Raw genomic sequence first — 26,946 nt, 5'->3', positions numbered from 1 at the left:
TTTTTTTTTTTTTTTTTTTTTACCAGTTGATATAAATTAATTGAATGTCCCCTTGGTCTTGTTCTATGAGACTACAAGACAGATTTTTTTCTTACTGAATTACTTATTATTTTCTATGATTTATCAAAATATCTTTTTTTCTGAGAAAGAGAGCAATGAGGGTTAGAAGCAGATAACAGGAGAATGATCTACAACTTAAGCTCAGATCTGAGTTGATTAATAAATCTTAGTTTTTGTTTACCATCATTTTCAAAACACTTTTGAATGAAAGTCTGCACCCACTGTTTTCATTTAACAGATTGGGAGACAGATACAGAGGGACAAAACTCTTGTTGACTTAGGTGATGGAGGGTTGTGGGGGGGATGAAACTATAACTGGCAAAAAGGAGAGATAGAGTGCAAAGAAAGGTAAGGGTGGAATCGTATGTCCCTTTGCTTGTCTAAAAGGCAGGTTTTTAGGCAAGGCCAAAAATGCTACTTACACACAGCTATTTCCTTGTCAGGGTAGACACACAAGCATGCATGCATAGTCTAGGCATACACAATAGGCTATAACCCAGCTAGGGATCGTTGTAGACATGCACTGATCTCTAAACCATTAACATTTTGGAGGTTAGAAACCCATGACCAGCAGGTATTAGACTCAGATAGAGGAAGCAGCCCCTTTCATAGTTTAGCCCCTGCAAATGCCAGGAAGACAGCTAAGAAACTACCTGTTAGATAGGTAAAGGAAAATAGAGTCCCACTCTGTTTCCATTTTAAATCCAACTAATATGAACTCGTTCAAAAAAGACATTTCTTAAGGTTTCATTGTCTTCACATATGTTTCCATAAACATTTCATAATGATATTATGAAAAAGAAATATTTTACTATTGTAAACAGAGGCAAAGTCATGACACTTGAAATTCAGTCTTTTCTCACATATATCCCAACCAAATTAGAATAAAGGTGCCAAAAAGCAGAAAATAACTATGAAAACATCCATGAACAAGAGAGACAATATGCACTACCTGTCTGTAGGCACATGTGCCCCTGCAAGGTTAACGACTGTTGGGAATATATCCATGTTACTTGTTGGCTCATCAATATGGGCACCATGCGGTATCACCCCAGGCCAGTGGAGAAGACCAGGCACACGGATACCTCCTTCCCAGTTTGTAGACTTTCCGCCTGAAAGAATGAAAATGTTTTTTCTGCAGAAAATCATTTCCTCTTTAGGCACCATCTTTTTGATGGATGAGGAAAAAACCCTCATAAAACGTGTGTGATATTTCATTACAATCAGTACACAATAGTTCAGCATGTAGAAAAAAGTCTATTTTATCTATATTATTTGATCCTGAAATTAAATGCATCAGGAAGGAAAATACAATAGTAATTTCAGTAGTTTTTGGATGTCCCAGATATCTTTTTTTTTTAACCAACAATAATTAATATAGTCAACATCCAAATATCAGACTAAGTATATTCAACAAACTTATTACAAATATACGGTTCCTCCTTTTTGATTCTATCCCACCCATCACTGTCCCACTGTTGCAGATCTTTTTATTGATGTGAAAACAAAGCATGTGTTTATTCTAGTGATAACATTAATATAATGTCACTGACAACTCTATATGAAAAGGTATCACAAATATATAATTAACTACTTATGTGGTACTGTGGAGATGCACAGTGCTCCAGAATGTTTTAAAAATACCTTCTATTTAAATCAATTAAAAAAAAATCCTGATCCTTATTATGGAATAGTTTGGTTCTGTTTTCATTGTCAGTGGCAAAACTCTTAAGTGCTATGTTGAGAACTCATGATAATTTCATGGAGGCAATTGGTAGGTGTTTACTTGAAACAAATAAAGCAGATCAACTCATGCTCTCACAATAACTTTACAGATATCCAAAAGTTAGATTTATAAATAAAGGTTCAATCTTTTAGATACAGTGGGGGTGGGAGAAGGGATAGGGAAGAAGGAAGGAGAGTGTATATACTGGTTTAAATGTCATAGCCCTCAAATCAAGCTTAAACTTACCCATTTTGGTAATAAGTTAATAATATATTCTGAATTTGGGCTCCAACTTTCTGCCACATCAATGTTCCTGGGATGCATAATTTTCCACAAAAAGACCATAACATTTGCCCAATGAGGTAACTACAGTATTGGATTAATCATAATCAGGGATCGCCATGTTTTATAATAGTCTGCAATTTTACTAAAGGATCTTTGCTCAGATGCAGAGAGTGAATGCATAGAAGCAGTTAATGTTTCATGATAATCTTCATGATAATCCTCATGAATAGAGAAGGAGACACATTTTTATCCTAAATTTACACAGTCACTTCCTGAGGATCATCTATTCCTCTCTGAACAACTGGCAGCCCAAGATTAGAGGTCATAAGACTAAAACATTCAAAAATCTCTAAAGCAAACTGTCCCATTAAGATCTTTATTCTTGCCCTTCAGGGAATCAATTTTCATCTTCACATGATCTAGTGAGAACCTCTGTTCTGATTTTCTCTGGAAAGATAACAAGGTGTGGAAAATTAAAAGGATGGAACAAGGACATAGGACTCTACTTATATTTAACCAAAGGAAAATGAGAGTGTCACATACAGAAGCAGCCTACAAAATTAGCATGCCAACATACGTGGCAATGTAGTGAAGAGTCCAGATTCCTAGTATACAGTGGGTATGTCTACCCATGCAATTAATTTGAAGCAATACACTCCAATGCATATCTCACAAGGTTTATTGCTCCAGGTGCCACATTTACATGTGCACCCAGGACTACAACACATTGAGCCAGGTTGGAGCAGCCCCAGCTGGAAGGGGTGCTTCCTGCATATGAAAACTGAAAGCTTGGGCAATGTCTCTTGCACAAAAATGCAAGACAATGGCTGGGGCAAAACAGTTGTGGTAAAAAGACTTCCATAAGAATATCAAACTCTGCTAATGCCTTGCAACCCATTAGGCATTGAGACAGTGGAGTGCTTGCAGTACCTGATGCCAGACCCATGCCATAAGATAATTACATTCTTGATAACAGGCCTCAACCTTCTACCACACCTAAGCCTAAAAAATAAGTGATGGTTAAAAGTATTGTCAGAGACCTGACACGCATGCATCTAAGAAAGCCAAAGAAAAAAGGTTGAGCCAGTAAAGGCAAGGAAACTACATATGCATTTCATAGACTTCATAGACATTAGGGCTGGAAGGAACCTCGGAAGATCATTCAGTCCAGCACTCTGCCCCAGGGGCAGGAAGTCACCTGGGGTCATAAGATCCCAGTAAGATAAGCATCCAATTTTCTCTTGAAGGTGTTCAATGTAGGTGCATAAACCACCTCCAGTGGCAGGCTATTCCAGACCTTGGGGGCTCAGACAGTAAAGAAATTCTTCCTTATGTCCAGCCTGAAACAGTCTTCCAGTAGTTTATAACCGTTCGATCTCGTCATCCCTTGGGGCACTCTGGTGAACAAACATTCATGGTCAAGCAAGACCTACCTACAACAAACCCATGCTGGGTATCCCTCAAGATATTGCCATGAGCTAGTCTGTTAAGGATGGCCTCTTTGATAATCTTTTCCAAGACCTTCCCCCAGATATAGGTCAAGCTGATGGGCCTGTAGTTTGCCGGATCCACTTTCCTCCCTTTCTTGAAGATAGGCACCACACTGACCTTCTTCCAATCTTCAGGCACTTCACCAGAGCACCAGGAATTCTTGAAGATCCATGCCAGGGGCTGAGCTATGATGCTAGCCAGCTCCTTGAGTAACCTTGGGTGTAAACCATCAGGGCCAGCTGACTTGAAGGTATCTAGCCTGTCAAGGTGTTCCTTCACAAGGTCAGCTTTGATAGAGAGCAAGGAATCTCCCTCACCCAGGCCTCCCTGACCCACTGTGGGCAGAGGCGTCTCATGGGACTGGTGAAAAACTGGTGCAAAGAACCCATTTAGCAAGTTTGCTTTTTCATGGGCAACAGTTGTCAGTTGTCCCATCTGGTTTAGCAGGGGTCCAGTGTTGCCCTTGCTTTTTCTCTGGCTCCCCACATATCTAGAAAAGGACTTTTTATTGTCCTTGATATTTGTAGCTAGCTGGAGTGCCATTGAAGCCTTGGCTTTCCTGGTTTGTTCTCTGCACATCTGAACCAGAGCACAGTATTCCTCCTTGGTGGTGGTTCCAATCCTCCATCCTTTGTAGGTCTTCCTTTTAAGATGCAGGAGGTTCGCCAGTTCCCTGGAGAGCCAAGGGGGCTGCTGTGCCCTTTTGCTGCCTTTCCTCTGAAACTTTGCTTGCGCATCCAGGATTGCTCCCTTCCTTGAGGAGCAGCCACTCATCCTGAGCTCCCCTCCCCTTTGGGTTGTGGCCCGTTAGGGCCTCACTGACAAGCCTCCTTAGCTTGTCAAGAAGCCAGCTTTCCTGAAGTTCAGGACTTCTGTATTAATGACTGACTTGCCAGATTTATGGCAGATGGTGAAGGTGATCAGCTCATGGTCACTGTCACCCAGCTTCCCTTCGATCATTAGGTCACTGATTAGGTCATCCCCGGTTGCCAGTACAAGGTCAAGCAGCACTTTACCTCTCATTGGCCCATAGATTTTCTGAGTCAGATAGAGGTCATCCACACACAAGAAAAAGCTTTGTGACCGCTCAGATTTGGCTGAGTGCTCCTTCCACTAGATGTCTGGGTAGCTGAAATGTCCCATGACAACCATACACTGGGAGTGCACGGCCTCAGCCAATTCCCTGGCAAACTCCTGGTCAAGGTCTTGACTGTGGGTACGGTGTCTATAGTAGACTCCCAACATAGTATCCCCTCCATGTTCTCCATGGATTTTAACCCAGAGGGTCTCAAGTAGTCCACCGTGGGTGCCAATGTCAGCTTGCAGGGACACGTAGCTTTCCTCGACAGACAGCTACACCCCCACTCCTTTTGTCCTCTCAATCTCTCCTGTACAGGGTATAGCTGTCTGTACCTGTGGCCCAGTCATGGGTGGAGTCCCACTAGGTCTCTGTTATCCCTATGACATCATAGTTATTTGTGTTTAGCAGGAGGACAAGTTCCTCCTGTTTATTCCCCAAGCTCCTGGCATTTGTGTATAGGCACGCAAGTGTCCCTTTGGGGACCCTTGCTTTGCCTACAGTTTGTTCCAGAGCTGGGGCAGGGGTGGATTCCCTTAAATGCCTTGGTCTGCTGGCTTTGCAAGGGTTGCTCAGTGGGCCAGCAGTGGCAGTAGTCCCCCCATCTCCTGGCGGGCTTAGTTTAAAGCCCAGTGGAGAAGGATTTCAATTGAATTAGTAACTAAAGAAGACAAAAGACTAAATATGCATCTCAAGAGAAACCTGTAAAAGGTCCTGGAAAGATGTCATGTGCACATGACACGTTCACATTTCTTAAAACAGGCATCCAATGTCTAAGATGTTACAAATGTATTAATTATTCAGTGTATGTCTTGAGTTTTGTAAATAGAACATCACCAGTACAAGCTATCGCAAATTTGCTCCATTGATAAACAAATACCCAAAGACTAGTCTAGTAACCAATGCCTCCAAGCATCCTGTTTGACCACTGAAGACCCATCACCTGTAATTGACCTATAATTGCAGGGGCTGCAAAGACACACAGCCTCCACACCTAGACAAATCCAAAAACAGGAGCCAGGCAATTTAACAATTGCCATAGAATGGTCAACCTTTTCCTCCCTGTTTTGTTTGGACTTTAATCGGACAACTATCAAGGAAAAATGCTTTGAAGCTATACAATTAAATAGTAGAAAGCAAGACAGAACTGCTGGCAAGATGTGTGCAGTCCAGGGAAGTCCAAGAAGCCATCCTGCCGCCCAGCTGATAAGCAAAGGAGCCACGCTGTGAGGCTGTACAAGAACTGCTTCCTGCCTGCATTGGGTAAAGATCTCTTTGCAGCTAAGATAATACTAGGAGTCATAGCTCATTTTATACTGGAAAAGAGTCTTTTTCTGTCATTTAGTTTTGTAACTTGATGGTAGTTATTAAAGCAAGCCTTTCTGCTATTCATCAACTGAGTGTTGTGTCAATTCTCAGAGCACTAGGTTTTAAAAAACATTTTTAAGTGCAACAGGGGGCCCAGTGGGTCAGCCTGCCAGCCCAGGGCTGCTCCAACCTGGCTCAATATGCTGCAGAGGGGCTGGCTGGGACACGAGGATGCTCCAGTGCAAGGCCAGCCAGCAGGCAGCCCCTGCACTGAAGCACCCTCAGACCCCAGCTAATCCCATCAGCACCTACACATGCACTGCTGCAAAGTAAACAATTCTTCCACAGGACTGTACATTTGTTAACAAGTACTAATCTACAGTGGAATTAATTTGTTTACTCCTTCCTAGTAGTACTGCACATGTAGATGCTAAGACTTTGTTGTGGAGCTAATTAGGCAGCTCTGCAGTAAGTGTCTCATGTAGACATGCCCAGTGAGAGGAAGAAAACAGAACATTTGGAAGGAAACACTTATCGGGGAGTAGGAACTTGAAGAAACATGGCCCTGGTATGAAGCACATTAGTGGGAAGGAGAAGATAAAGTTACTTCCAAGGCATTGTGAAATGATGAAGATGATACTGAGAAATACTACCAGTATCCACCAGAGTGGGTGGATCCAGGAATTTGAAAATCGATGCAGATGGTGTAGTGCATCATTGCATAGTACAACACCAATTTCCCTCAAGTTAAAAAGAGACTAAAAGCTTTACTAACACACTAGGGACTTAGGCTATGTTTTTCAGTTTAATATCAAAGCCCTCCCCCCCAAAAAATGGAACCTGTGTTAAGGAATCATGCAGATTTTAATGAAGTCAATTGACTCCCTCACTGCTGTCTGAATAGAAATGCAGCTGCCACTGCCAGGCTGTTGATTTTAAACTTTTGGGTCAATCAGGAATTATAGGGGATAACAAGTTCAGTTCTGCACCCCTCCTGGATCCACCCCTGCCCACAAGAAAGGGCTCTGCCTGTCTTTATATACAGAGGAGGTCTAAAAGAAAAAGAGCTATAAGGTCTAAGAAAGGCATTTTAATTTTTGCCCTGTGAAGGGCTTCCTGTTCATTCTGCTTTGCAAAGGATCCCCCTCCCCCATCGCCTTTTGCTTCCAGGGTTTCCTGAAGCAGTTTCTATCCTTGTGAAAGTCAAGAACAGATTAGTAAGCCAGAATGCAGGCCAAGTGGGGAACTTCAAAGCCAATACAGCCTCCATGCTGCTATAAATAGCTGTATCTTTTTCATCTTCTGGGGAAGATGATAACATCAGCAGATCTGCCAACTCTTACAGCATGATTATGAAACTCATGATAGCATTTTCTTAAAACTCTGGATGCTTGAACTAAGAAACTGCACTAGAATCTCAGTGTTCAGTTCTTAAAAGGAAAGCTTCTAGGCCTTGTGCTTGGAAAGAAAAACTTGAACATGCGAAGGAAGCGTGCCTTAAAGATTCAAACCAAAAAGAATATAAAATCCCCCGAAGTTCATTATTTAAAGAAAACCTTATGATATTTTGGACCTGACTCATTTTTTAATCCTTAGGGCTGGGAATTAGCCAAAGAAGGGCAGTAGCCAATGAGTAGCAACAATATACAACCACACAGAAAGATATTATTTTTGTTCTCTTAAAAGTCTATAAAATATTTTTAAAAGCAAACTAATAGATCCTAGACTTTATTTGCATGCTTAGCTGTCTGCAGCTGTCTGTGTTGTACTAGCTTTATATTTAACAATGGCTTATCTTCTCTTTACTTGCAGAAAAAAACTGCAGGAACAGGCAAAGTACAGATGCAATGCTCGGTGATCACTCAAACAGAGATTCCAAATTTTCATCTTCCTTCATTTCACATCTCATCTGAAAGCATATCTTGCCTAAATCTCTGCTTCACACCACCTGCTATCATTTAATTCTTAGAATATAGTTGATACGGAAGATGCTGTACAAAGGGAAGTTCTGAAATTCTATTAATATAACCCTTCTTAGTTTTCATCGTTCTCTGGTCCCAAAAATTGTTTAAAACAGCTCTTTCACTTGGAGTCTAACGAGGCTAAACAATCTTTCCTTCCTACACAAGACAGAAAGAGGCCTGTGCCAGCCTTTATTCTTTTGGCCGTAGGGAGAATAAGAAGAAATGAATGACTTTACCCACCTGTAGTGGACTCTTAGTTATGAATATCTATTATCAAAATTGGTTGCTATTTCTGTACCTCATGACAATATTGTAGAGCAATTCATTTTTAATGGCAAGACCATCTGGTAACCCCTTGATTTAAGCTATGTTCAGTATTTGGTAAAGTTGATTTTTTATTTTCATCTCAAACAGTCCTGGTTCTCATACAAAAAACATTATAGGTGACACATGCCTCAGATCCTCTTCCAAATCAGAACAATTAATTGCTTGCATTATTTTGTATTCTTTTTGGAATTGCATGGTTATCTGTTCATTTTAGAACATCTTAGAATATCTTAGAGACAGTGGGTGAATTCTACGGGCAAATGTTTACTGATTTCAGTATTATTAGTGTACATTTTGAAGCAACAACACACACTAACTGTCATACTGCTGAGCCTCAAATGGCTACTTACACAAATAAGTTCTACTAAACATGAATGATGGTTAAAGAATGAGACATTGTTTGCATTATTCAGTGGATGTTGACAAATACTGCAGCTATGAATGTCTTCTCCAACTTCTCCTTATGTTCTGCTCCTAATTTTTGAAATACAGTGCACATTGCAGACACTTAGCTACATAAGTCTAGAATGGAAGATAACTTAAATTGCTCTGAATTCCTAAACACTGAGCATGTCTACATGTGCATTAATGAACTATAATTATGGTGCATTAAGTTTAGTACCTGTAATAACAGTTATTAACTCAATGTGCAGTAACTGGCACTGCTGCACAGTAGCACTGGTGCACACCTTTATAGTGATGCTAATGTGACTAATTCTACTGCACACTAGCTCATTAGCACAGCTTTTTCTGTGACACACTAATGCACAGTAGAATTAGTCTACTGTGCATTTAGCATTTTATGTAGACACTCTCATAGATTAGTGCACACACTTCCAAAAGACTCAATAATTAAAATCAAAAGAGTAATCATAACTTCAGGAGAACCTCAAGGCTTATGGAACTTCAAAGTCTAGTACTGTTCAAATGGGTTGGAGATTTAGCCTGAATGTTTTACATAATCCACAATTCAACCCAAATTTTAGTAGCAGTACAATAGCACACAAATGTCCCAGTCAGGACCATGGCTTCTTGTGCTAAATGGTTCACAGATACATAGGAACATATTGCTCAGGCTCTAATATTTAAAGGGTTCAAAAAAATCTTCTTTATCTGTATGTGTTTATCTGAAAAATCTGGAAAAACACAAAGCACTGGTAAATGAGAAGGGACCTACATAACCAAAACGAAGAAATGCAGGGCAATCAAGATTGATATTCAGAGATCCTGGTTTTCTCCAATTAAAAAAAAACAAAAAAAACACACCCCAATTTTCAGGTTAGAAAAAGTAACATAAAAGCCACATTTTTCTGTGATTAAAATGAAACACCAGTAATACATAGATATTTATATATACAGTGGTGATTCATTTTGATCACCGAAAAATATGGATTTTGGGTTACTTTAAGCTGAAAATTGGGGATTTTTTTTGACAAAGAAAACCAGGTTCCCTGGCACTGATATTAGCGATGCTGAAAAATTAAACAAGATAACATCAAGGAATTCCAACTATTTTCATGTAAATGCCAAAATGTTACAATGAAACAAAGTTGAGGGAAACAATTTCTCAGTGCTTTGAGTACTCCTGGGAACAGCCATTTTTAGAGTGTTCAAGAAGAGAGGCGCATTCCCAATTTAGTCATTAGTAAGATACAGAAGTTAAATAAAGAAGTAACTGTAGCTGAACCATGAAGTAGTAGTGACCACAATGTAATTAGATTCATTCATCCTAGCGAGACAGTGACATCGAAAGGAAATGTTAATAAAATGAGAATGTAAATCAAAGATGAAAAGTAGTGCCAGGTATAGCATTGGTGTCAGGTAAGAAAACAGTGTCTCACAACACACTAATAGCTTGAAACAGAAAAAGGAATCCAGGATGGATAAGGTAAACTAGAGGGTTTAAATAGAAACATTATTTGAAGCAAAGTATGGAAATCTATCCCTAGTAAGACACTGTACTGAGCATAATTTAAAGCACATCTGGACATCTTCTAAGGGGCTGAGACTCAAATACTCTGTGGGAAGTACCAGTGAGGGCTGACAGCCTGTGGGCTGCACTGGGCAAGTCACAGACTCCACAACCCATACACCATGGAGATGCTGCTCCACCTTCTGAACCATGCAGGAACATCGCCTCCTCCACTACACCATGTGCCTGTGCTCCCCTGATGTTGCACTGCACACCCATGCATACCTGACCATAGTAGCAAAATGCCATGATAGTTATTGCAGTCACTGCAGTTGCCTTTATTCTTGCATAGCATGACTATATTGGCATCTTGTATATCTTGTGGCACTGTCCCTACTCTACAGCAGTGAATAAGAAGCTTGTATAGGTGGGAAAGAAGCACAGATGTTCCACACTTGACCACTTCCGCAGGAATGCCATCTTTTCCTAGGGACTTGCCATAACCAGATTTTCTATGGCCGTACTTAGGTCCTCAACAGTTGAAATATCATCAAGCTCTTCAAGTACAGACCGACTCTCAATGAAGTGAAGAGCTGTGTCAGTGGCACTGCTTTCCCTTGAATAATAGGAGCAAAACACTATAGCCTTTGTCCATTATTATTTATGCTTCCTGTGTTATGTGAGGCCAGGCAAATTGACCAGGATCCACCATCAATACCAACTTTGGCACTGAAGTCCACCTGGAGATATAAGTTCTCAGTGTTTGGAATCTTACTGATAACACTAGCCGGGAAATGTGAGAATCCTCTCTGAACCATTTGCTTGATTCTCAATCATTTTGGGAAGATGATTTCTAACAGCAGAGCTTATGCCATGTTCATGTGTATTTTCAGAAGCTTTCTCTTGCCAGAGGAACATATGATATTGTTCTCTTAAGAAGCCATCCAAGGCCAGGCATTTTTCTTGTGGTGCTGCAATGTCTATGTTCAACCAGTTCAGTTCCATATCTATCGCTGCCATCTTACAAGAATCAGAGATATTCATGAGACCATCAGTCACATTAGTACACATGGTTCTGACATTCCATGTCGAAATGTGAAGTATTGATCTTCTCTTTTTTTTTTTTGGTCTGGTGCAGTGATGCAATTTGCTTTTTGAGTTTGCTCTTAGCTCCAAGCACCCATTGGAGTAGGCAGACCATGGCAGATTAGCACCTTAGGGCATGTATAGACAAAACGGGGACCCTAAATTGAAGCAGTGGGCATTTAGAAACACCGCTTCAATTCGGGGCTTTTTAAACCTCTGTGTCATGCATACAGGCAAACTTACCTGCCTCTCCAGTGGCAGGGAGGGGAGGGCAAGCTGCTGGTGGGCTGCAGGGTGGGCTGGTGCTTCCCTCCATGGCAGCGGCAGCTCCCTCTCAGGTGGCACCCACCCTCAGACACTGGGCTTGGGCAGTCCTGGGGGCACCACAGCCACGGAGGGAAGCACTGAGCCCCTGCGCAACTGAGACAGGCAGGCAGGCAGGCTTCAGGGGAAAAAGAAAAAAAATGATCAGGCTTGCTGCTTTTCTTGGGCAGAGCCTGCCTTCTTGGGCTGCTGCCAGACTACCTGCACGAGCTTCCTGCAGAGCCCCTGAGCTGCATGGAGACCAGTGCTTCGCTTCATGGCTGAAGGGCAGCAAATTAAAACTCCTGGCAGGAGTTTTAGTTTGCTGCACCCCAAGTCATTTAGGGCTCATTACATCACCACATTTGCTGCAGTGGTTGGAATTACTGTGCAATATGCCACCAAGTGGAAACACTGACAATATTAAAGTGGTGCAAAAGCATTTAACCCAATTTAAAGCGTCATGCACATATATATGCCCCTTGTTTCATCTGGACATGGCCTTACTGGCTAAGGGCTGCACTGCTATAGGTGGGCAATGAGACATAATAATCACTCCAACTGGCAGAGACAATCTATAGTATTCTGCTTTTCACCAAATGACCTGGATTTATAACTAGTAAGAATTGCATTTTAGGTTGAGCCCCCACTTGAAAGATAAAGCAAAGTTGGATTGACCTCTCCAGGGTGCAAAATCCTTGGCAGTGTATCTGGAAACACTGGGCTGCTCGCACACTAGTATTTTACTCTTCGCCTTAATGGTTTAATCCAAAGAAAAGGCAGATGCCAGTATGTTTGGAAGCACTTTGGCTGCAGAAGCTGCCAGAGCAAAGGGGGTTATCTATTTGTCCATCTATTGGAGGCTCCAGTCCTAGACTGGCTGCCAACCAGGGTTAAAGAGCCCAGTCTCCCCTATCATGGAATTAGGTCAGGTTCTCCTGTCACCATAATTTACAGTAGATGTTATGGCTTCTGCGAATGTTAACACCAAGTGCTGCATAGCAGTTAAATAACCAGGTGGCAATGACTTCAGGCAGAGGACTACCTTAGAAGGGGAAACACATCTTAGCCATAGTGGAGGGAGTGTTGCCAAGATGTTGGGGAAATGAAGTCCCTGAGGTGGGAGCAGGCAGTGAAAGCTGGAAGAGGGAGAGGGAGCCCAGGACTCTGGCTCCTGTTGCACCCAGAGTGATGGGGATGGGAGCAGCAGCCAGGCAGGAGCCTGGGGCCTGCAAATGTATCTCTTCCAGCCCACATGTAGCCTATAAGCTGCCAGTTGGATAGCCCTGATTTAAAGCAAGCAATCTGTATTAAGGACATCATGAAAGTTAATATGGAATTTGAAGAACTAATTGAAATACTGTATAGAAAAAAATAAAACCTAATAGATTTTTAAGCACGCCAGAATCAATAAACTTCAAATACTGATGGGTCCAATGTAAAGGTAATAAAGATGGAGTAGTCAAAGGAGTTGGATACAGAACAGAAATGGTGTTGGAATAAAGTGATAATTTAAAGCAATATATGAAACTGGGCCTGATTAGCATCATAGCAAACATCCAAAATCTTTTAAGGAACTCAAGGAAGAACTCTGCTGAGTTCCTAAGAAAAATGCCTACTGTCCCACTATTCTGAAGACTTAGAGTTTAACAAAAGTTAGATTTTAAAAAGATCTTTGCTAAGATCTTTCACAAGACACATAAAAAAATTTAAGTAAGCATAGTAATGGATTAAAAAGTGGCCCAAAGAAGGAAACCAAGAAGAAATAATTGATCAATTTTCCTCATGTCATAATGTTAACTGCAAGATGCCTCAAAGTATTAAGTTCAACACTGATTAATATATTTGCTAAACATGTGGCGAGGAGACTCAGTAGTGAAACAGCAGAATCTGCAGGTGACACAAAGTTATTTAGGTTAACAATTAACTGCTTAATTACTTTGTCAAATCTGGCCTGTAATTTTTCCTGGTACTAATCTTTTCAGATATTAGACCATAATCAGAACATGAACTTTCAAAACATAAGACAAGTGATGTCATCTTTTTGTAATTTAGTGAGTAGTGCCAGTCACTCCAGCCAAACAGCTCATAAATTTTATTATTGCTATTGTTTTGGCTGTGTATCATCAAATAAGTGGGTTCAAATTGTAAAGTTTGATTCAGAGGTTTTGACTGAGGGCAGAGCCATTTATTGCTGAGTGAATTGCTACATCTGATAAGAAGGTTAAGTGGTTCAATTCATAGTTACATTTTCATATAATGAAATACAAAATATTGAGCTATGATACATAGTGAGGTATCCCCTTAAAAAGTATATCCTCATCTTTCAGTTTCAGTAAGATAATCATCAGAGACTCTAAATTCCAATATATATGTACGTGCACAAGGGCAAGATGGATAGCTTTCTTGTCCTGAGAATTTTCTACGCATACTTTATCAAGTGCCTGGTATTTTAGCAAGGCTGATGTTCATAAAGTCAGCCATCCAAATTTACACAGGTCTTGCACACCAATTTGCATGTATATGATTGACTATGACAATGTGGGTCTTTACATAAAAGTAATAGATTATGTATATCAGTGTTCATTTTCACAAGTGCCCTTCCAAGATGAGGGGCTCCCCATTACACACACACACACACACACACACACACACACACACACTATATAGGGGGAAATGCCTCATCTTGGAATCGAATTCAAGGTGGGGGGGGGGGCAGGCAACCGCTCCAGCTCCGTGCCCGACTCAGGGCTGGGGCTGGAGTTGTAAGTGCTGCCTGCCCCTCCTGCTCCGTCTCCCCCCACTGCAGCCTCTGCCCCCCATGACTGGACTCCCGTTGCAGCCTCAGCCCCCTGCCCTCCCTTCCCCACCACTTGCCCTTGCTCCAGCCTTGGACAAGGGTTCTTTGGGCACAGCCTGGCCCGGTAGTGGTGGGGCATGGCACCTCCAGCCCCAACTCTGAGGCTTAGCTGAGCTGCTGCCATTGCTACTAGCCAGGGCTGGTGTATTTATCAGCTTACCTCATGGCACATCTGTAATTCACATGATAATTCATTTTGAAAGAAAAAGTGTCCATTTTGGCCGCTTGTACATGTGCCGGGGCTTTAGTCCCCTAAATTGAAATGGTGGGTTTTTAACTGTGATGATTAAAAACCCACCGTTTCAATTTAGTGGCTTCCATCACCATTACAGCGAGGGGCCCAATCCTTTTTTTTTCCCCCTGCGGAGCATGCCTGTGTCTCTCACAGCTGGCGGACAAGTTGCTGGTTGGCTGAACAGACCCTCAGCTGCAGGGGGTGGGTCCTTTCCTCCATGGTGGCGACACCCCCTGGGGCCACCTGAGTGGATTGCTAATGGGCAAATGCTGGCCAGGGGGGACTGCCACAATAGAGGGAAGGCCCAGGGTCCCCACAGCTCAGGACCTGCCTGCAGCTTGACTCCAGCCATGGGAGATGCGGGCAGGCTCCATGGCACCCAGCCTAATCCAGCTGTTCTCTGAGCATGAGCTGGGGCAGCAAGCGCCTGCTAGTAACCTGCCTGGGTGACCCCAAGAGGCACCACCACTGAAGAAGGAAGGACTGGGGCCCTCTGCAGCTCAGGGGCCACTCAGCTTGGCAGCTCACTCCCTGGCTGTGGGAAATGTGGGCAGGCTCTGTGAAAAAGAAAAAAAGGATCAGGCCCCTCACTGCTTCTGCCTTCAGCTCGCCTCTCCTGAGCAGGAAAGTGAGCTGTCAAAAGACAGCAAAATTACAAATAGCTACATTGCAAACTAAACTACATGCAGATGTGGTTTAGTCTGCAATGTAGCAAACTCATTTAAATCATAAAAAAATCCCTGCATGTGTACAGCGTGATGCAATTAAACTGCAAAAATGGCCAATTTTCATCACGTGTTCAAGCATCCTGTGTTTTTTGTTGATTCTATCCATCAAATCTGTATTGATTAAACTAAGATCTGTTTCAAATTTGTGACTGTTGTTTAAGAAGTATAAATAAAATACTACATATAAAATGGCTGGAAAATATGCCATTACATGATAGTTCTAAAGATAGATACATTCCCCAATTAATTCATCTTTTTTCTCATAACTTATCTCTGACAGTCTATAATTCTAACCTTTTTAGAGCTTCCAAAATACTTCAGGCTATGCCTACAGCTACAAATATGTACTACTATGGTCTTTGAATATGTAAAGTCCTATCTAATGGCTAAGAATTAATGTCATTATTCTGCTTTTCTGAAATCAGATCCACATGCAATATGATACCTTTTCTATAAAGTTATAACTTGCAAGGTTACAGGCTTATATTCAAGTTCCCTCTTTTGTCTTTTTTTTCTTAGTTTTTTAAGGAGAGGTGGGGGTCGCAAAGTAGGATGGGTTGAAAAATAAGGCAAGATTTTGAAAAAAAAAAACAGAAAAAACAGCAAGATTCAATTTTGTCCAAGTAAAAACTAAGTTTTTATCTCTTTTTTTTGATGGAAGTGAAGCTTACTGAAAACATTACAAGTCTGATATTCAGAGCAGCTGTACACCCACTGTTCCTATGGGGTAAATGAAGACCAGTTACTGGTATCAGTAACAACTTCAAAAGCAAACAGATATATAACAGTTTTCTCACTGCTCCTCTTTTGCAGTTTCTCTTCCCAATTTATATTCTAAAATCTCTTCCCTCTGTTTCTTGAATATGACCAACTCTTTTATGAGTTTTGGAAAATTATAAGGAAATTTTCCTCCTCCTGTGTTTCTTCCATGTTTTTCCCCTTCTCATTTTCCTCTTATCCAGAATTAGTTTGTCCTTCATAAAAATATAACCTTTTGGCTGAAATGTATGTACTACATTTATTTATTTTTATTGGTTGAAGTCAAATGGCTCAGCAAGGGATATTATGCCAGGAATACAAGAAAAGAGGGAATGAACCCCCCACCCCCATACCTCAAAGATCACTTGTTAAGATTTTATTGCTACAACATATACCATATCCTATTAAAAAAAAAGTTTCAGCGATGAGATCTCATATATAGTAGATCCTATCACAATAAGGCAAATGTACCAATGGTCTCAAGCATCAACAGGATTTCTTCAACTACAGGCATGCAGTGATTGTGTCAATATTTTCACTGTGAAAAAAAATCAGTCATATTGTGTTTCCTTTTGAAACAAGGACATCCTCTTTTGTTTTTTATGTCCCTGCTATGATCTGGTTTTGTGTCCTCCTCTTCTTCTACTTTCCATAGATGCCACTTTGGAATTTGTCCTTGTCCCTCCCCTCCCCTCCCTTCCCCTCTCTCTATTTGGCTTAATCTGTTCACTCATCTTTAGCTCCTGCTTACAGCCACTAATGATTTATGGGACTCCCTTCCTAACACCTCCTCTTTCTTCTATCATCTCACAACATGCATTTCAGGTCGTTGTACTGGCTTCTCTTCCTGGATGTCTAGTCAATTTACAAGTGTTTGTTGAAGTGCTATATAACCAGAAATCCAATGGAGCTGAAGATGTTCATTTTTTTTATTTTATTTTTTACAATCAAGCCATTTATATTTATATACCTAATATGATTTATTATTATGGACCCTAGAGCTAAGTACAGACAGTCAAAAACCCCAAGGCTGAATCAATTCAGTCTTTGCAGGTTAGTCTAAGCTGCATAGATTGAACCAAATAAACAAGTCAACACATTCACTTTTGATTCTGGAAAGGCAGCCACATGCCTGCAGTGGCCCAGACCAGAAGCCAAGAAGTGCTAAAGCAAGCCTCCCTGCTCAACTGAAGTAGACAAGCTGGGCCAAGGCTAGCCTGTCCACCCTTGGGGGGAGGGAGAGGGAGGGGGGGTTGCAGAGGTGGTGCAAAGCATCCTGGGATGCTGGGGGACTGTGAGTTAACTTGAATTTGAAGGGAATCTGGGACAGAAGTTCAATAAACCTTTTTATCATTTAAGTCTAATACTATATCCATCCAGGTTTATTTTAAACCAGTTTCGGCCATTTTTAAAGCAGTTGATGTGCACTGAACTTCTGTTGCATTACAGATTTAAACTGGTTTCCTTATCACTTATACCAGTTTAGGAGTAATTTTTGTCCCTATCCTAGAAGCCTAACATTCAGAAGGCAAAAGTATTAAAAATTGTGGACTCAAAATATAGTATAAATAAGTAATTTCTGACACACACAGATGCACTTAATGAGGGAATGCTCACCTTTATACATTCCATTATATCCTCCATGAACTTCTCCAGTATTAGATACTTCTTCAAGGTGGGCCCCCTGGTCTGATGTGAAGTACACAACTGTCTTGTTGCTCAGATCCCTTTTTTCTAACACATCCAGAATTTGACCTAAAAAAAAATCCCGAAACAAACCCACTGATGTTAAATATTCCGTTTAATCTGGACAATATAAATATTTTACACTGTTAATTTTACGATACTTTTACTTAAAATATTATATATAACAAATAGCACCATGCTTATCACACATTCAGGAAAATCACACAAAACTTGGTTTGATTGCTGCACAGTGTCTTGAAGTGCAACATGAGAAGTTTTGTGCACATCAGAGGAAAGGGATGGCCCAGGGAGAAGTGGTGACCTTTAGAAGCAGTTGCTTTTCATCAAAAAAAAAAACAAAAACCACACATCAAGGAATTTCAAACTGGTGAAAATAGCTGAGAGCATCACAGTGTGGAGAGTTGAGTTAACTGTGTATCAGTGAAGCTTTCTACACAGAAAGCTGTAGAAGAGGTTCATCTCTTTCTTTACAGCTAGAATAGGACATTTCAAAGAAAAAGAGAGAAGTATTAGAACAGCATCAGAAGGCAATATAGTTTCATTAGCTAGCCCCTGCCAAGATGTCAGAACTGGAGTAGTGCTTTCTGGTCCTATCAAAATAGACTCTTAGTGAAGTAGAGAAGAAGTAAAAATGAACACAGACAGATTTTACAGGCGAGTCCACTTGAATATGCTCTGAGAGCTGAAGGCATCTTGGGTCTGATTTTCATTTACAGAAGCTGCACCTTATGCTGTTTTGGCACCACAGAGGGGCCTTTCAGTATGCATACATTACACTGACACCTATTTAAAGACTGCTTTACACAGCTTGAGGTTTTCTTTTAAGGGGGTTGAAGTGTAATGAGAAAGAGACACTTTTTCATTTGCTGACATGAATTTTATACTAATTAGAAGTGAAGAATTATTGACCCTAGAAACTGACCAAAGAAAAGATACAGCATAAGTAACAACAGTATGCATAGTACAGTCTTGGTGACCATTCTCTCTTTGCCCTTTCTGGTTAAACAGGGAAGAAGGGTAGCAATTTGAATGATAATTTTATGTTGTTCACCTGTGCACTAAGAACTGATTCATCAGCTAATGCCCTTAGCTTGTATGTTGAGCAAGAGTGAAGTTACACAAATTTGAAGAATGTTAATCGATGTGCTGCAAGCAGTTGCATGTTAAGGGTTAATATCATTTCTTGCATGCACAGCCTCTGACTTGCCACTAGAGGGCTGGAGAACCAGGGCAAAGAATGTAACTTAGCAAGAGTTAATAAGCTCTAACATGTGGATGCTTGAGTTTTAAGTGCCCTTAGTATGATGTAAGTGTAACATTACATCTAAACTGGCATAAGAACCTAGAAATCTAGAAACCATTACAATGGGAGTGAGGTTACTTAAACAGTTCTTAGATTGTAATGGCTTTCTTCCATCATCATCCTGATTAGAAGAAGTTATCCCATCCTATTGTTAATAAATCCTCTTTCAGATTACAGTTTTTTAAATTCATTGCTCTAGAAGCTGTTGAATTCCTTCATTTCTTACAAACCTCCATGTCTGGGACCAAATAAAAGGACATAACCAGTTAAATAAGTGGAGTCTATTGTTTTATTTTGTAAAGAATAAGAAAAGGACGTATATAAAAGTAGGAGAACTATTTATATATTTTTTTAAAACTTTATGAGAGTTGATATTTCCCAAAAGAACTATGGACAATCTGTTATAAAGACTGATATTTTAAAGCTAGTAGGTTGGAGGAACGAATGATTTGAATGACAGCTCAGGCAGGTCCACCTGATAAATCATTTGCTTTTGGGAAGGTTATGCTTGTTAAGCAGCTGTGGCCAGTGGTGGTGATGCATTCCAAAAGTAATGTAGCACATGATTAGATCAGGATAGTGTACATGTTCAAAGGTAGGATGGGCAAGATGGTCTATGCCAATACATTTATCTGAAAGTTGGCTTTCTTAATGAATAATATGTTTTGCCAAGCTAGCACTTAAAATAGCATGCAAGTAAAATAACACCCCCCAATCAATAGCATACAATAGCTTATTTTAAAATAGTTAACTGAAGGCATATCAAATGGAAATTTAGAACTAGGATTACTTTTTTCATTCATACAGAAAAAATATCTTCATTTTCCTAACTAAGATGGGACAAAACAGGAAACATTCTGAAATTTCCCATCCTAGCACAATCCATATTTAAAAAATGTATATTATTAGCATTACTAGTATTACTATTATTACAAGGATATTAAAGTTCAATTTCAGTATGTTTTTGCCCTTATCCAGGGCAATAATAAAGTAACAACAAAACTTTGGCTGATTATTTTACCTTGAAGTTAATGAATCCTAAAAGGATAAACTTATTCCTAATGTAACCTTGGTGTACCGGAGTATGTACCCCCCCTTTCCAATAGAAGGGGATGGTCAGCAGGGCATATGTGCTGGAGATGGAAACTGCAGCTTTCCCTTCTATGGTGCCTCTATAGAGGAAGACCAGGACACAATACCTTAACTATATATATGGTTTATTCAGATGCAGAATAAAAAGAGAAGGGATAGAATAAACTGGATAGGTGATAAAGATAAATATTTACATATAATACATTTCAAGTCAACAAATAACAGAACAGGTAAGTATAGCAGTCCCCAAAACCCACAGGAGAAACCTCACCCATGGATCCTCAGAGGGTATGTCCCAACTGATGGGTAAGCACCCTCAAAATGTAAAGTACAATAAACAGTTAATAAGCTCTCCAGAACAGAAAAGACAACAAGCAATTAATAAACATTCCAAAATATAAGATGTGGTAATCCCAAATACCCCACTTCCTCTAAAGGAGTCTCTCTCTCTCTGTCTAGCATAAACCCTCTCTGCTGGGGCTATCCACTGCGTCCCTCCCTGGCGGGGAACCCCTTTCTTGAGAACTTCCCAGGGAGTAAGGTCCAGCAAGGGTTCCTGGTGTTTTGCCCCCAGCTAGGCAAGCGGCTCCTGCAGCGGGTGCTCTGTCTCAGTCCCTGCATGGGGTGTGTGGCTCAGTCTTAGCAGGTTGTGGGCCTGGGCTGTATCATGCATGCCCAGGGCTGGGGCTCCAGTACAGGTCTGCTGCACTGTGGAACCTGTGCTGCCCACCAGCCCTTGCACCTGGCAGTGGGGAATGGGGCCTGCCCCCTCCAAGGGCCCTCAGCCCAACAATAACTCACTGTTCAGCGGCATCTGGACCGGTGCTGGCCTCATGCCAGAGTTGGAGACTTGAGCTGCCTTGAGCAACTCCCACGGTCCCAATCTCTCTTGGACCCTCTGTGCAGTGATGTCTGCACAGTTTGGCCTCATGCCAGGGGTGGAGACCAGAGCCACCTCAAGCAGCTCCCAAGGTCCCAGTCCCTTTTGGATTATCCATGCAGCAATGCCTGCACCAGCTCACCATGCTATCTAGCAGTGAGGGGTTGGGGACACAGCCGCCTGCCGCTCCCATCCAATGGCAGAGTCTTCAGGGTAACTGGACGTGCCCCCTGGATAGCTCTTCCTCAGCTTCTTCTTTCTTCCCTTTCCCTTGTTTCCCCTGTGTGCTGTGCATGCAGCTCCTAATATACCCTTTTGGGGGTTGGCCCAAAGGTTGAAGACTGGCCAATCAGGGGAAGGTGGAGTACAGTCTTCAATTAGGTCTGCTCCTCACCTCACCCCGATGTAGGGGCAGGGTGGACTCCTCCCAAGGCTCCTCCCCTGCTGGTCTCTGATTGGTAGGTTTGCCCCACCAATCGCTTTGGCAATTCTCTAAGCCCGAGGAACTGGGCAAAGATAGGCAACCATGCCACACTAGCAATGTCTTTTTTCATACAGATTGGCTTAAAATAGCATTCCAAACAACAAGCTCTGCTGTTGTGAATACGTGTCACAAAAAATAAAGCACAACTTGCATTTCTATTTTTGTCTTGAATATTGCCATCTTTTGGGATGAGCAGTATATAAATATGTAATAAGATGTGTGTTACTGTGAGATAAAGCTCATTAAAGTGTATGTGAATAATGTGGCTACTGCTAATATGAGCCATACACTTATACATTTACATCTTATTAGGATTGAAAATGGCAACAAAAAGACATTGTGGGTGACTATAAATTTCTTTCATGCACATTTTTATGTCACTTTGAAAATCTTCTTTCTTTCTTTGTTTCTTTCAATTCCCCCTTTTCCAATTATTCATAACTTTTTAAAAATTTCCTTTTAGAGTTATATTTCCCCTACTTGTTTATTTAATAGATTCATCAAAATATATAAATTAAGCCAACTCTAATAATCATAAGTGTAAAGGCTCAGGGAGGTGCAATGTATGTACTGTGTGCCAGAATGTCAAGTAGATGAGTTAAATGGGTTACAGTCTTAGACAGGCTTTTGTGGAAGCATGAAAGAGGGCAACACAACTGCAGAAAAAGTAAGCCATATAATTATAGCACTATTAAACCTGTAATGAACTTTTGCAATATGCAGCAGAAGCCAGCTAAACTGCCTCCAGCTGGCCCAGGTTACCTGAAGGGCCTGGCTGCCCCTGGTTTTATAACATGACCCCTATCCCCAGCTGCTCCCAGTTGCCTGTATAGGCAACGGGCATGGCTCCCAGTTTATAAATAGCAGATTTTTCAGAGCTCAACAGGCTATTCAATATGACTGGTACCTCTCTGTCTAATTGTGCCTTGTTAGTGTCCTAGTCCTAAGGTCCTTCTGGTTTGTTCCTGGTTCCCTATTTCCGGGATGTTGGTTTTCTGTTTACATCCTTGTTCCTGCCTTCTTGCTCCAGATGCAAGCCAACATCTCTGTACTTTCAGGCTACTTTGCTGGGTCTTTGACCCCTCTGCTTTCAGATCCTTGTCTGACACCTGGCTTAGCTTGATCATCTGTATCCTGGTTCTGTACAGTTATAGCTGCCTGGTCCACACCACCTGACTAGTGACTGGATTCTGGATTATAGCCTCCTGTTTGATATCACCAGTCTCTCTGCTTCCTCCCTGCACACTTCTTACCCAGGGTGACTGTTTACACCCTGAGCCCTTACAGGCCTCAGCCATCTGCTCCTGATTCTAATTGAGATCTTCACTTCCTTAATCTTGACTGTTCCTGATTTCCTGAGTTATGACCCTCTAGGGTCAAGCTTTGACTCTCTACATGCTACTTGTAACCCTGACAGTAGATCTCTTGTGAGCATACTCGGAGAGAAAAGCCTACTTATACTTATCTGCCTTAGAGAGGACTTGGAACTGGGCCTTTTGTTTTAAGACTGAGTTCTTCCCAACACTGCCATCTCAGGATGGAAAGATCAATCTTAGCCCAAAATCTCAATTGCTTTCACTCTTCCTGGAGCATTGTGTATACCTGCTTCATTATTACTTTTTTAATTTGGAAGAACATTAATTAAGACATTAAAATATTATTTGACATTGCTTTAATTAATAGATTTAATGCTGCTTTAAAGTTCAGGAAAAAAAGCTCCCCATCAAAATGCCCAAAGGAAAATATCCCATCAGGGTCCACTTTATATACTGTTTTTTGCTCATGCTTCAAGTAATAGTTTAAGATGCTGGTTTTCAGAACAGATCTTAAAGTGTAATGTCATCAGTTTATTTGGAGTGATAGCAGAGTACAGCTGATTAGAGATTGCCTTTGTTCTCCAGGATGACGTTGAGAATGAGAGGTTTCATTTCTACAGCCTTATTCAGGTTAACCCAATATAAAATCCAGCTGAATCACATCCTTCACATTGAAACCAATTCTGCAGTTCTGAATCTTACAAAACGCCCATTGCATTCAAATCTAGTACAGATCAAATCTCCACATTTCATATGAGAAAACAATATACAAACACTAGAAAACATTAAGAAATTGTTTACCAGTGTATCTGAATTTTTTTTTCAGCAAACCAATTTCAAAAGTAATTAATGAAGCTACATCCAGGTAAGTCTATAGAATATATATGAATGTTTAACAATTTTGCTTGCTTCTCTTTAAAAGGAAGAATCCAAAAACATTATCCATATAATTGAAAAAAAGGAACTTTTACATAAAATAAAGCTTAGCCTTACTAAATAATCCAATCTTGGCCCCCTCTGCACACGTGCCTAGAATTCATGCAGCCCCTTCTTCCTTTCTCTTTCTCCTACTTAAGCTATTGCATGCATGTTTTGACTCTGCAAGGATGACTTCTAAGGGTGACTTAGAAACAAGAATTGCCTCACCTTCCAGATGCAAAGGAGACACATCACTTGCCTGGTTAGTGTTTTCAGAGCTATCAGCTCATTCATTTTTTAATATCTTATTTAAGCATCTCCACTGGTAACTGAGGATTGGAACATACTTTGCCTAATGTCACATTTGGGCTGCCATAACAATTTTGATGGCAGCACAAGTGGTGAGCAAATAGATGTCTCTAACCTTTGCCTCATCACATCAGAGGCAAGTCAGTGGTGTGACAAAAGGTAGTAATAAATTCTGCTGTTTTATTTTCAGTAGACATCTATTAGCTCTAAGAAAAGTGTGGACAGCTTAAGCCACCCAAACTCTCCAGCCACCCTGGGAAATTGGTCTAGTAGCTTGAGGGCCCCCTCAAAGTCCTGAAGCACCTGCCCAGCTTTCCCTGCTTCAAGAGAAGCACCTTAGGCGATTTTAGGGTGCCATACAAATGGGGAAGCTGTGGTTCCCCACTTATGAAGGCTAGCCCCAAGAGCTCCAGGAAAGTATTTCACTAAGTGGGGAAAGCCTACATGAGTCCCTGCATAGATGCACAGGACCTGCAGACTCACTTACCCAGATCTGCCCATGGAATCTTCATTTGGGTAAGTGGAGAAACTCTGACACATCCTGAGAGTCCCCCACTGGCTAAATGGGGAAAACTGGGCAAGCTGTCTTATGGCCTGAGGGACTCAGTCTTGCACAGGAATTCCTGGAGATCATGAAGTTCTTTCTCTCTGTCTCAAAAATAGGGAAGAAATTGGGAATTTAAACATGGATTGAAATGTGTTTAAAATGCAGGGAGGTTGAAGGGGTCACTTTCTTCCTTGAGAAGGTATTGGTGCCAGACAGCTATACAGCAACTATGTAGGTGGTCCTGTAAAGACACTTTTTTCCTTGACAGGATTTGAATTCAGGGGTATCTTTCCACAGTTCAAAACCACCTTGGAGCATAAACAGTATGAGTTCTCCCTTATAGAGAAAAGAAAAAAAAATCTACTTCTGCATATCAGCAGCCACAAGCTAAAAATCAATTTACCTGTGCTTAAATACTGATTTTAAGATGGGTATAAAAGGGGGGACAGGAGACACCCTATTAAACTTCTTAATGCACTGATCTGATTTAAAAAACCTCACTGACTTCGGGTAAAATCATGCTTTAGTACAATAATTAAGACCAAGACATCCATGTCTTAATTTTAGCTTCTGTAGATTTCAGGTTATAAATATTCAAATGTTTCTGTGATAAGCTCCGAGCTATCCAGTTTCCCCTTGACAAATATGTAAATCAGTCTGTGTCTGCAATGGGGAAGTAATTATCACTTTCCGACCTAGTCACTGAGCACAACACTTGAGATAAAGATGGAAAATAATACAACCACTGACAGCAAGACAAAAAGTTGCAGCACATATGGTGAACAGTACATAAACTTTTCATGCAACTTGTCAGCATTAAGAGCTAGTATACAACTAATGGGTTGTGGAGATTTAGGAAACAAGCAATGGAGTGACATTCTGGCATTCTATCCAGCCAATAAATAGAACTCAAGAGGCCCCCTGCTCCTGGTGATTCTGTACACAGGCAAAACAAGTATCTGAACCAGAAAGGTGTCATTTATTAAAAATGAATCCAAATGCCTGTCTAGAACAAGAGTCAATCTATAACGTTTCCAAGAAACAAAAAACCCCCATGGATTAGATATAGATCATCGCTCCATGTTATCATGCAGAAAAGGGTGAAATTTTAGCAACATAGAGAATATTAATAAAATTCTGTTGAGAACTGTGGAGCAGGACATGGCGCTTGCAAGACAAGTCAAGCAACATGAGAGGTTGAGGTGAACCCCACGGCTCCTGCAGCCTGACAACGCAGTCCACTGATGCATCCACAAGGTGCATCCCGATGCAGGGCTGCACTGTGCAGCTGTCAGCCTGCTGACATGGGGGCAACTGTCAACCAAACCCTGGCAAGGAGCTGACATTGAGTTGCATGGCAAGGCTCTCCAGCCACATGTTCAGTTTAAGGCACAATGAAAACCAGCTGAAAAACTTGTGCATATATTGGATGGAATATTTTAGTGGCTGGTTTCCTGTTTGGTTTCTCCATTAATTTCCTGAACATGTGGCAGGGTTATTAATTATGGTGCAATTAACAGGTTAATCTCATTTTAAGTGCAACATCTGCCAGGGGCCTAAGCACCAGATTGTCAGAATTGTAGAGCACCTACAATTTCAAATGTACACAGTGGGACCTGCAAGTGCTCCTGAAAATCAAGCCTTCAGAGATTAGTAGTGGATGTTGTGCTGGAGAGGTTTAGATTGGTTGGCTTTTCAGCCATCACAAGACGGGTTCATGATAGCTGCTAAGGCACAGATCAGCAAGGATCTAGCTTGGGAGGAGACTGGATCCAGCCCCTGGTGGCTCACAGAATCTGCAGCATGCTCCAGCCACAACAGCAGAGGCACCCCCAGGGTCTTACAGCCAGTCACATTCAGTTTCTCTCTCAGCTGCAGCAGAGGAGGCATCCTCAGGGTCCTAGCACCTGTCTTTTTATAGTTATTCCCTTCACAACATCTACTAAGGAGCTGTAGGGTATATAGCCCAAAGGCAGTAGGCCTGAAAGCAGCAGCCTACAATGGCAAAAGATTGCAAAAGGCTGTGCTAAGAGAATGCACAGAAGTAATATAAGGACTTAGACTGTGCTTGAAACAACATAGGTGCTTGTTTACTGTGGTGAAATGTGGCAGGTTTGCTTATGTATATCAAATCATATAATTTTTTAGATGTTTTGAGATGTAGAGTCTTGCTTTGGCCTCCACCCCCACTTTCTTCCTCCTCCCTTCCCTGCTTTAACTTTTGACTTTCTAATTTCCACCTATTTACATTCTCACTGACATCCTGTC

The 26,946-nt window shown here is 41.2% G+C and overlaps 1 protein-coding gene across 1 annotated transcript in view; it reads right to left on the bottom strand.

Annotated features, from left to right (window-relative positions):
* STS (steroid sulfatase (microsomal), isozyme S) overlaps window positions 1–26,946 on the bottom strand; it is a 215,891-nt gene that overhangs the window by 64,250 nt on the left and 124,695 nt on the right. Inside the window, exons 8-9 of the mRNA XM_019525011.1 lie at window positions 17,740–17,877; window positions 1,013–1,172 (exon numbers count right to left, since the gene is read on the bottom strand). Of these exons, the coding sequence (XP_019380556.1) occupies window positions 1,013–1,172; window positions 17,740–17,877 (298 nt within the window). The remainder of the gene's footprint in view (window positions 1–1,012; window positions 1,173–17,739; window positions 17,878–26,946) is intronic.

Source organism: Gavialis gangeticus, unplaced genomic scaffold (genome assembly GCF_001723915.1).
Source record: "Gavialis gangeticus isolate Ggan-Ray unplaced genomic scaffold, GavGan_comp1, whole genome shotgun sequence".
Lineage (NCBI taxonomy): Eukaryota > Metazoa > Chordata > Crocodylia > Gavialidae > Gavialis > Gavialis gangeticus.
Note: the sequence above shows the minus strand (reverse complement) of the source record. Positions and strands in the feature narration are given on the sequence as shown.